The sequence below is a fragment of the Dendropsophus ebraccatus genome, chromosome 10, assembly GCF_027789765.1.
Source record: "Dendropsophus ebraccatus isolate aDenEbr1 chromosome 10, aDenEbr1.pat, whole genome shotgun sequence".
In the NCBI taxonomy this organism is placed as follows: Eukaryota; Metazoa; Chordata; class Amphibia; order Anura; family Hylidae; genus Dendropsophus; species Dendropsophus ebraccatus.
In genome coordinates, this window is record NC_091463.1 from 102300050 (window position 1) to 102312412 (window position 12363).

Sequence of the window (12363 nt, forward strand, 5' to 3'; positions counted from 1 at the left end):
CTATAATACTGCTCCTATATACAGGGATATAACTACAATACTGCTCCTACATACAGGAATATAACTACTATAATACTGCCCCTATATACAGGAACACAACTACTATAATACTGCTCCTATATACAGGAATATAACTACTATAATACTGCTCCTATATACAGGAATATAACTACTATAATACTGCTCCTATATACAGGAATATAACTACTATAATACTGCTCCCTATATACAGGGATATAACTACTATAATACTGCCTCCTATATACAGGAATATAACTACTATAATACTGCTCCTATATACAGGAATATACTACTATAATACTGCTCCTATATACAGGGATATAACTACTATAATACTACCCCCTATATACAGGGATATAACTACTATAATACTGCTCCTATATACAGGAATATACCTACTATAATACTGCTCCTATATACAGGAATATAACTACTATAATACTGCTCCTATATACAGGAATATAACTACTATAATACTGCTCCTATATACAAGAATATAACTACTATAATACTGCTCCTATATACAAGAATATAACTACTATAATACTGCTCCTATATACAAGAATATACTACTATAATACTGCTCCTATATACAAGAATATAACTACTATAATACTGTTGAGAATTCATAAATTAATCAGACATCTTGTGACGTAAAATTTCTTTATTCATTGTACAGTGTTGTATTTTTCGCACCAAATAAATTACATATAAAAAATAATCAGTGAGAAGAGAGGGGGGGAGGTTGGGGGTCGGGATAGGTTACTAGTACAGAGAAGAGTCACATGGCGAGAGCGCACCACGGAAGCTTACGTCTAGCTGAGTGCAGGTCGGTTAATCTGTGGCAGAAACAGGTGATCAGGAAGCCATATTGTTCTTAGAGGGGAAGTGAATAGTAACATTGTAGCTTTTACACCCTGGAGGGCAGATACCAGGAAGTGCAGGGATCCTTCGTACTATATCACACCTTGGCTAACTAGAAATAAATCATATATATATATCTCACCACAATCTATGGGGCGCTCTGCATAGGGTTGGTGGGACAAGAAATTTTTGGATTCTTTTTTGGAGTTTATGTTCCGGGTCCCTGGAAGTTTCTGGTGGATTAAGAAAACGTGGCTGCTACTAAAAACAGCGCCACATCCATCCACAGGTTACAAGATGTACTACAGCACATGACGCCACTTAAGTGAATGGGGGCGAGTGGTGCAGTTTTTGGAAGAAAGCGGCCATGTTCATCTCATCCTGCACTTTCCAGGGATCAGCAGTGATAAGGATGAGGGTAGGGAGTTTCTCACCTTAATCTTCGGCGCGGTTTGGGGGATTTTCTAGTTTAATTGATATGCTAATGAGGCAGTTTGGTGCACTGGGGGCGGGACTACCACCCTCAGAGCATCGATCCATCCCAGGTAGTCTGCATTTAGCCCCGCGCCAAACAACCTCATTAGCATAGAGATTAAACTAAAAAGTACACAAACGGTGCTGAGGGTGAAGGGAAGAAACTCTCCACCCTCATCCTCAGCCCCCTGTACCCTATAGGGATATATACTTCACTATAAGGAGATATCAGCAGGTTACACACTTCTATCCTGCTGATAGTTCCCCTCTAAGTCCGCTGTGCTCCCGCTAGAAGATGGAGCCCAAGAAAAGTTGCAGTGTGGAGCATTGTAGACCTCTGCACGGCCGCAAGCCTCAGTGTTGGGGTATGTGCACACTACAGAATTAAGAGAGGATTCCGCTTGAAGTTCCACCTGTCCCATTGACTCCCAGTGTGATTTCTAAGGTGTAATCTGCAATCAGCCCAAAGAACGGACATTAATTCCGTAGTGTGCACCTACCCAAACAACCGGGGCAATTCTCCATACACCCCCCTATATACCTGCTCTCTGTCGCTTCCGCTTCCGGGGAATAACCATTTTTTAAAACCAGAGGAGAAAATTCCAATTCCACTAATTTTTCCTAAAGAGAAAAATACTCAAAAACAGAAACTTTTGGCACATTTTTGGTTTAAAATTTTAAAATGAGCATTGTGATATTTTATCCTCCTTTCTCCGTCCACATCCAGAGCTGCTACAAACATTCTGCCGTTTACCTATGGAAACAGTCAGCAATGAAGCTCAACTTCCCGTCAAACATAACCGCCTGTGCCGCATGCCTCCAGCCCGATGTGAGCCAGGACGTTCTCCTCATGGCAGACACCATGGAGGGACGTCATCAGGGGTCTCAGAGCGCACTTTGTTGTCACGTCTGCTGCCTTGCTGACTGTTTCCGATCTGGACTTGTGAAGCAGTGGAGTCATTGAGGTTTGGCACGGGACGGCACAGTAACATTGTACAACACTTCTGCTTCTCTATTCTCTGTGACATAAAAAGCACAAAAATCCCAAAGTAAATCCAAAGATTCCAATTATTTAATTTTTAAACCTAGAAAAATAAATAAAGATGCAAATAAAAGATTTTAGAGAATCCCGGAAAAAAATCACAACAAACCTGGATGGTTTTCCCCTCCTGAAATGGTTGCGGGACTGAATAGTTTTTTTTTTTTACCGTAAAGCAAGGCTTTGCAGCATTTTAGAGCTGGACGTAATCTTTCTATAACGTTTAGGCTCTCGCTTTCATCATACAACATTGCATTATATTAGGTCCTGTGCTCCAGTCACATCCAGAGCTGCATCCAGAAGTCTCTGCAGGCTCGGAGTCAGTATAGGGAAGACAATGCAGGGGCAGCCGTGTCGCTTAGGATCCAGCCTGATCCCATCTATAAAACATATATACTTACCAAATGCACATGACAAATATACAATATACCAAAAGACGTACAGCTGCCGAACCAGCAAGGGGCGACGAGAGTCAAAATATTCTGTAGAATTATGAATCCATCTTTGGATGTGATCAGAGAATAAGATGCAATATGTAGTGTAGTCATAGATATACTAAATGTGCCTGAACATGCACTGCACCAGCAGGGGGTGACATGGAGATGTGAGGTCAGAACCAAGAACAAGGGACCATACAGAACTGCGAATGAAAAAAGGGGTATTCCACTTTTGATATGTTGCTGCTTCATGGGGAGACTAAGATTTCCTTCTATACTTGTTATCTGTTTAGTCTCCTTCCACCAGTTCTCAGCTGCTGTTTTCTGGTGAAGACACAGAAATCTGTGTGTGAGCCTTTCTCTCCGTCTCCCCCTCCCTTCTGAGACAGCTGATGTAAAAAAAGTCCCTGACTTGCTTTATCTGCAACATTGTAACTGGGAGGGTTATTCTGAGGTCAGGTTGCTAATGAACTCACTGTGATTAACCCTTCCAGCATTACAAAGAAGTCACAATGTTACAGATACAGCCTGCCAGGGACTTCTTTACATCAGCCGTCTCAGAAGGGAGGGGAGAGGAGGAGGACACAGAGAAAAGCTCACACACAGATTTTTGTGTCTTCAGCAGGAAGCAGCAGCTGAGAACTGAGGGAAGGAGACTCAATACATAACAAGTATGGAAGGAATTGTTAGTCTCACCATGGGCAGCAACATATGAAAAGTTATGTTTGAGTGGACTACCCCTTTACCGAGATGTGATGTGCAGTGTGTGTGAGTCACAAATATACAACACTGCACTGTACCAGCAGGGGGTAACAAGATGATTAGGTCAGAACCAAGAAAAAAAAATCATACAGAACTGCAGCTGAAACTGAAGACGACAATGTTATGTGGAGTCACAATAATTCTACCACAAATCCAAAGTAACATGTTCTCTACAGCGGCCGAACCAGCAGGGGCTGCCGAGGAGATGTGACGTTAGGATGGAAAACCAACAGAATTGTGAATGCAGCTTTAGATGTGAGCGGAGAACAAGACGTGATGGCACAAATAAATAAAGCTAAATAATTCCAACAATCCAGGAATTTGGCGACACTTCAGAGATGGGCGCTTGGTAATTTGTTGCATTGCCGGTTCTTCTGTGTGTAGTCTCATCCCGGTGTCATGTAGTGTTTCAGTAAAACATTCAGGAGGTAAGGGGGGCGCTAGAGGTCTGTACCATCTCTGAAAAGGGGGGAAATCTAATGCGTTTTTTGGCTTCTTATTCCAGTTGCGTTACAGCGCTCACGTACCAATACTCTATCCTACTCTACCTATACGGAAGACAATATCACCGTCCTATCACTGGAAATACCTCGCTGGAGCGGTCGCAGGGGAAGGAATGGCGCAGATGGTTTGGTCATATTTGCACCATTTTACACGTTGAGCCTCCAACCTGAAGGGCATTTAGTCTTCAAAATCGTGAAAAATTCCCCAGTAACTGCGGGCCCTGGAGACGCCCCCGTCCGTCAGGTCTATGAGAACGCTGGGTGACTCCATCGATATGGACGCCTCTACATCTCCCATAGGGGTGACCACCCCTCTATAAATATGGCGGCCTCTACATCTCCCATAGGGGTGACCACCCCTCCATAAATATGGCGGTCTCTACATCTCCCATAGGGGTGACCACCCCTCCATAAATATGGCGGTCTCTACATCTCCCATAGGGGTGACCACCCCTCTATAAATATGGCGGCCTCTACATCTCCCATTGGGGTGACCACCCCTCTATAAATATGGCGGTCTATACATTTCCCATAGGGGTGACCACTCTTCTATCACTATGGCAGCCTGGCTCTACATCTCCCATTAAGGTGACCACCCCTCTATAAATATGGCGGCCTCTACATCTCCCATAGGGGTGACCACCCCTCCATAAATATGGCGGTCTCTACATCTCCCATAGGGGTGACCACCCCTCCATAAATATGGCGGTCTCTACATCTCCCATAGGGGTGACCACCCCTCCATAAATATGGCGGTCTCTACATCTCCCATAGGGGTGACCACCCCTCTATAAATATGGCGGCCTCTACATCTCCCATTGGGGTGACCACCCCTCTATAAATATGGCGGTCTATACATTTCCCATAGGGGTGACCACTCTTCTATCACTATGGCAGCCTGGCTCTACATCTCCCATTAAGGTGACCACCCCTCTATAAATATGGCAGTCTCTACATCTCCCATAGGGTTGACCACCCCTCCATAAATATGGCAGCCTCTACATCTCCTATAGGGGTGACCACCCCTCCATAAATAGGGCGGCCTCTACAATCTCCCATTGAAGTGACCAGCCAGCTTTCTCCGACCATGGCAGTGGCAGCCATTTTGGTGGACACCCAGCTTTCCCGGGGAAAGGGATTACCAGTGAGAGGGAGGTGAGGTCATGGATCGAGGGGTATAAATACAATAACAGGAACTTTGTAAGGACTCGGGGGAGGGTGTCTGGGGGGCAGAGCAAGGGCACTTAATATCAGGAACAGGGCACATAACAACATGTACACAGACTATGGCACCAGCGACAATACGGGAAACATCCATGATAACATCCTAAGGCGTGACCTGTGCCCCCCGTCCTGTACAGGTCACATGTCTCCGCTCACACCCTAAGAGGCTCCGGTCTCTGCAATGAGCACATCCAGTCCCTGTACAGAGCGGCGGAGGAGACGTCAGGTCCCTATATACAGAGCTACAGAGGACACGTTCCATCCCATACACAGCCGCAGTGCACATGTTCCATCACTGCAGAGCCACAGAGGACACGTTCCATCCCTGTACAGAGCGGCAGGTCCCTATATACAGCGGCATTGGACACGTTCCATCCCTGTACACAGCTGCAGTGCACGTTCGATCTCTGTACACAGCCGCAGCGCACATGTTCCATCCCTGTACACAGCCGGAGCGCACATGTTCCATCCCCGTACAGAGCCGCAGTGAGCACGTTCCATCCCCGTACAGAGCCGCAGTGAGCACGTTCCATCCCCGTACAGAGCCGCAGTGAGCACGTTCCATCCCTGTACACAGCCGCAGCACACGTTCCCTTCCCTGTACAGAGCCGCAGTGAGCACGTTCCATCCCCGTACAGAGCTGCAGTGAGCACGTTCCATCCCCGTACAGAGCCGCAGTGAGCACGTTCCATCCCCGTACAGGGCCATAGTCCTGTTCCGTATATTTTCCTCCATTACAGAGTCCAGGGGGATGGCCACGGCTCATTCCTCATCAACTGCCAGCAGGAACCCCAGGATAAAGGTGCTGCCCCTCTGACGCTCGCTCGCTGTCTGCTTTCCCGCCAGGTTGGGCGGAGGTCGAAGGAGGAGACTGGTGAACACAGTAGCTGCAAGGAAAATAAAAAATATATACAATTATAATGAGAAACTATCAGTCTAAGGTCTGAATAAATGGGCACACAACCCCCCCCCATCTGGTACACATCACCACTCCAGAAAAACAGCTCATCGGTTATGGCCGCTAGGTGTCTACCTTCCCTGCAACCTGTTTCCCATTGCCTCTTGTTAGGGGAAATCTGTCTCTAGTAACAGAGATGGCAAGACAGAACACATGAGGATTAGTATGTATGATGTTGGGAAAAAGATCGACTGTGGCCTGTGTGCATGCAAGCTGAGGCACAACAAGGTTTCCTTCTCTTCTCAACAGCTGTTCGGTGCTCTATGTAACCCCTTCATTGCTGTGCTGCTGCTCTCAGGGTGGATATCAGGTGCCATAGTGTCTGGCAGTAACACTTTAAGCAGTCTCCCCATCCAGTCTTACACATCTGAGAGTTTGTTACAATGTATTAGCACCCTCCAGCAGCAGCAGCAGCACCACATCCTCCTATCAGGGGCTCCAGGCTACACTGACACATTGTAACAGTCAGCAGCTGTGTAAGACGTCTAGGCTTGTGTGCGATCCTCACCGATCAGGCTGGCATTTAGGTTGTTGTCGCTGGTAAACTTCAGCAGCTCTCGCAGAAATGACATCAAGTATCGGAACACGTTGCGGTGACATCGCGGTAGTTGTGAGATCACCTGCGGAGGAGGGGAGGGGCCGTTATAAGGGAAGGTCTGACATTAGTATCCAATCACAACCACCATTGTCTCTATTGTGCATGGTACCTGGCGGCAGAGCCGCGTGTCGTGCGAGCAGTCGATGCATCTCTGGTAGAGCTCATAGCAGATCACCGGCTCCGGTAACGCCTCCAGGAAGATCAGCAGCGCCTCTGCTACAGAATGGTTGCTTCCAGCTGGGGTCACGTTAAGGAGACGCGTAATAATGTATAACAACCAGCGCTGAATTATCAGATCAACCACGTATTACATCATAGTGAGTGTGCGTACATGTGTTTCTGTATGTGTAGGTATATTTATATAGGTGTACATACGTATTTCTGTGTACAGTGCTATCTTGGTTTACAAGTAACTTGGATTGAGAGCGTTTTGCAAGAAGAGATCACAGTTTTTCAAAATTGTAACTTGGTGTAAGAGCTCCCTGTACTGGGTGGGAGGGGGAGTGGGGGAGGGGCATGGTCTGCATAGCGGGGTCTACAGCCCTGTACTCTGACCCAGGAAGTCTCCCTCACCTTCCAAATCATAGCAGATCCACTTCAGGCTGGGGCTTGCATCAGGGGACAGGACTGTGGAGGTAATCTCTCCATAGCTGAGCCTGTAACCCCTCTCTCCCCTGACAGAATGTGCTGCTATACTGTGCCCACATCTGCCCTGTCCGTGTTTTCCATCCTCTCCATTCCTGCTATAATCTGCCTGCCCTTACACTCAGCTATACACACTGCTGCTATAATGTTCCTGCACTCACACTGCTCTACAGAAAAGTCTCTGTCACTGTCCTCCTGCACAGCTCTGTGATTCTCACTTCCTGATTGGTCCATGCTGAACACACCCCCTTCCCCATTGCTGTTGTGTGCTCCATCCTGTATCTACAACCTGCTGCTGTGTTATCAGGGTTATACAGTTACTATACATTATACACCACATACTGCTATACTGTACAGTAACTTATATATCACATATCCAGCTGCTGTGTTATCAGGGTTATACAGTTACTATACATTATATACCACATGCTGCTATACTGTACAGTAACTTATATATCACATATGCATCTGCTGTGTTATCAGGGTTATACAGTTACTATACATTATACACCACATACTGCTATACTGTACAGTAACTTATATATCACATATCCAGCTGCTGCTGTGTTATCAGGGTTATACAGTTACTATACATTATATACCACATGCTGCTATACTGTACAGTAACTTATATATCACATATCCAGCTGCTGTGTTATCAGGGTTATACAGTTACTATACATTATATACCAGATGCTGATTGCTATACTGTACAGTAACTTATATATCACATATCCAGCTGCTGTGTTATCAGGGTTATACAGTTACTATACATTATATACCACATGCTGCTATACTGTACAGTAACTTATATATCACATATCCAGCTGCTGTGTTATCAGGGTTATACAGTTACTATACATTATATACCACATGCTGCTATACTGTACAGTAACTTATATATCACATATCCAGCTGCTGTGTTATCAGGGTTATACAGTTACTATACATTATATACCACATGCTGCTATACTGTACAGTAACTTATATATCATATATCCAGCTGCTGTGTTATCAGGGTTATACAGTTACTATACATTATATACCACATGCTGCTATACTGTACAGTAACGTATATATCACATATCCAGCTGCTGCTGTGTTATCAGGGTTATACAGTTACTATACATTATACACCACATGCTGCTATACTGTACAGTAACTTATATATCACATATGCAGCTGCTGCTGTGTTATCAGGGTTATACAGTTACTATACATTATATACCACATGCTGATTGCTATACTGTACAGTAACTTATATATCACATATCCAGCTGCTGTGTTATCATGGTTATACAGTTACTATACATTATACACCACATGCTGCTATACTGTACAGTAACTTATATATCACATATCCAGCTGCTGTGTTATCAGGGTTATGCAGATACTATACATTATATACCACATGCTGCTATACTGTACAGTAACTTATATATCACATATCCAGCTGCTGTGTTATCAGGGTTATACAGTTACTATACATTATACACCACAGATCCAGCTGTTTCTCATTGTTTCATCAGTTCTACATGTTATTCAGAATAAAAAAACAATTAATAACTTTGGGGTGTGGAACCAATTGTCTGCAGATCAGTGATTTCTTATGGGAAAATTTGCTTTGGTTTAAGAGTGGATTTGGATTACAAGTGCCGTCCAGGAAAAAATTAATCCAGGGCACCACTGTATTAGCATGCATGTACATGTATTTCTGTGTCTATATGTGTAGGTGTACATGTATCTGTCATTATGTGCACATGTTTGTGAAAATATATTTCTTAGTCTGTATATGTTTGTGTACTTATATATATATATATATATATATGTGTATGTGCATGCGTGGGTGTACATATTTCTGTCTGTACGTGTGAGTGTATAAGTATGTGTACATTTATTTATGGGTATGTGCATGCATGTGTATACGTATATTTGTGTGTATGTGCACATGTATATGTACATATATTTGTCTGTATGTGTGTGTACATGGCTGTGGGTGTGTATAAACACATGGACACACACATTATATATATTTATATATACATATATCTGTATCTCAGTGCATGGCTCCATGGCCAGTCAGCGGTGAGCAGGGAGGATACGGATGTTGTCCGGGATGCTGGTGTCCAGACAGTCGATGATTTGCTGCAGTTCCTCCTGTTTTCCTGGAGTCTGGAACAGATCTTCCTGTAAGAGAACAGACATATCATAAACTCTGAATCAATAAAAGAAAACTGCTCGAGAGACCAATCAGGGGGCACGAGGGGCTAAACCCCGCCCCCTGCACACCATCAACATCCATTGTTTCTTAGAAGTCATGTGACCACCCTATGTTCTGTTAAAAGCCTGAAGGCACTGAAAGGAGCTGGGGTCATGTGACCCATCAGATGGTTGGAGTCACATGATATCTTTTGTTCTTGCATCCTCCTGTTAGTGCGGGAAGGGGGCGGAGCTGTGTGTATTTTTCTCACATGACTTTACAACTGTAAACAGAGGAAGGGCTAGTGTCATGTGAATCATCCCTGAAGGGTGGAGCTAACACGTTCTGCTGAATGGCTGTAAATGCTCTAAACAGGGGAGGTAGATGTTACACATGGGCTAGTGGGAGGAGCTAGTTTCATGTAATACACATGGGCAAGTGGGAGGAGCTAGTGCCATGCAATGTCATGTGACTTTAGCTGTTAACATCTGTAAACAGAGGAGGAACTAGTGTCATGTAACTCCTCCCTGAGGGGTGGGGCCAACATTTTCTGCTGAATTGTTATAAATGCTCTAAGCCGTGGAGGCAGACATTGCACCCCACTTTCCCACCATCTGATTGGCCCCTCTATTGGGCACTCTGCCACACACCCAGTTACACAAGGGCATCTGCGAGATCTGCCCTGGAAAGTACAAGGCTCTCTCCTCCAATCTCATCTATGTGAATGTTCCAAGGTAAGCAGTGACCTGGCGGCAGGCGTTCTTGTACAGGTGATCCACCAGCAGCCAGATCTCCTTGGGGATCTTCAGGGGCTTGTCAGTAGTACCGTCCACCTCCTCAGACATCTGCATCACCGCCTTCTCCTGGAAGAGACATCAGAGGTGAATGGATATAAAAAACCCTGTGACTGCGGAAACATCACACATGCAGAAGGAAGATGCCACCATACACACCAGGATCAGCTGCTGTGCAACTACAAGTCCCAGCAACCCAGGAAGCAGCTACAGGGTGGAAACTATAGAGACCGGAGAGGAGAAGTCACCTCAGGAACCAGATTACCGTCTGCAGGTGAACGTCTCCTATGAACCATCTGGCAACCCACAACGAAATCTGCAAATCATATGGATGGGTGCCAGGCAGATCTGGTCGTGGATTTCAGCAAGTTCACAAAGTTCTTTTAATCTGGCAACAATGGGGCCGGGTGCCGCCGGATTATCAGACGAGTGAGAAGTAGTATCGACGAGCATCGAGTCTAGTTCTGAAGGTGGAGACTGTAGTAATAAGAGCACTCCAGCCGCCAGTACGCAGGGAGCCCTGAAACACTCCAGCCACCAGTACGCAGGGAGCCCTGGAGCACTCCAGACGCCAGTACGCAGGGAGCCCTGGAGCACTCCAGCCGCCAGTACGCAGGGAGCCCTGGAGCACTCCAGCCGCCAGTACGCAGGGAGTCCCGGAGCACTCCAGCCACCAGTACGCAGGGAGTCCCGGATCACTCCAGCCGCCAGTACGCAGGGAGCTCTGGAGCACTCCAGCCGCCAGTACGCAAGGAGCCCTGGAGCACTCCAGCCGCCAGTACGCAGGGAGCCCTGGAGCACTCCAGCCACCAGTACGCAGGGAGCCCTGGAGCACTCCAGCCGGCAGTACGCAGGGAGTCCTGGAGCACTCCAGCCGCCAGTATGCAGGGAGCCCTGGAGCACTCCAGCCACCAGTACGCAGGGAGCCCTGGAGCACTCCAGCCACCAGTACGCAGGGAGCCCTGGAGCACTCCAGCCACCAGTACGCAGGGAGCCCTGGAGCACTCCAGCCACCAGTACGCAGGTAGCCCTGGAGCACTCCAGCCACCAGTACGCAGGGAGCCCTGGAGCACTCCAGCCACCAGTACGCAGGGAGCCCTGGAGCACTCCAGCCGCCAGTACGCAGCGAAGCCCGGAGCACTCCAGCCGCCAGTACGCAGGGAGCCCTGGAGCACTCCAGCCGCCAGTACGCAGGGAGCCCTGGAGCACTCCAGCCACCAGTACGCAGGGAGCCCTGGAGCACTCCAGCCACCAGTACGCAGGGAGCCCTGGAGCACTCCAGCCACCAGTACGCAGGGAGCCCTGGAGCACTCCAGCCGCCAGTACACAGCGAAGCCCGGAGCACTCCAGCCGCCAGTACGCAGGGAGCCCTGGAGCACTCCAGCCGGCAGTACGCAGCGAAGCCCGGAGCATTCCAGCCACCAGTACGCAGGGAGCCCTGGAGCACTCCAGCCGGCAGTACGCAGCGAAGCCCGGAGCATTCCAGCCACCAGTACGCAGGGAGCCCTGGAGCACTCCAGCCGCCAGTACGCAGGGAGCCCTGAAGCACTCCAGCCGGCAGTACGCAGCGAAGCCCAGAGCACTCCAGCCGCCAGTACGCAGGGAGCCCTGAAGCACTCCAGCCGGCAGTACGCAGCGAAGCCCAGAGCACTCCAGCCGCCAGTACGCAGGGAGCCCTGGAGCACTCCAGCCGCCAGTACGCAGGGAGCCCTGGAGCACTCCAGCCGGCAGTGAAGCCTGGAGCATTCCAGCCACAAGTACGCAGGGAGCCCTGGAGCACTCCAGCCGCCAGTACGCAGGGAGCCCTGGATATGCTGATATGTCCCTAATGCACAGGAGACACC

The 12363-nt window shown here is 47.5% G+C and overlaps 1 protein-coding gene across 3 annotated transcripts in view; it reads right to left on the reverse strand.

Moving 5' to 3' along the window:
* Nucleotides 1-3194: 3194 nt before the first annotated feature.
* The window catches only part of OCRL (OCRL inositol polyphosphate-5-phosphatase), a 37972-nt gene continuing 28803 nt past the window's right edge, over nucleotides 3195-12363 (reverse strand). For all 3 annotated transcript variants that reach the window (XM_069985702.1, XM_069985700.1, XM_069985701.1), the window contains 5 exons: nucleotides 10472-10588; nucleotides 9628-9712; nucleotides 6990-7117; nucleotides 6791-6902; nucleotides 3195-6211 (listed from right to left, as the gene is read on the reverse strand). In XM_069985702.1, the coding sequence (XP_069841803.1) occupies nucleotides 6087-6211; nucleotides 6791-6902; nucleotides 6990-7117; nucleotides 9628-9712; nucleotides 10472-10588 (567 nt within the window). In that variant the 3' untranslated portion in view covers nucleotides 3195-6086. The remainder of the gene's footprint in view (nucleotides 6212-6790; nucleotides 6903-6989; nucleotides 7118-9627; nucleotides 9713-10471; nucleotides 10589-12363) is intronic.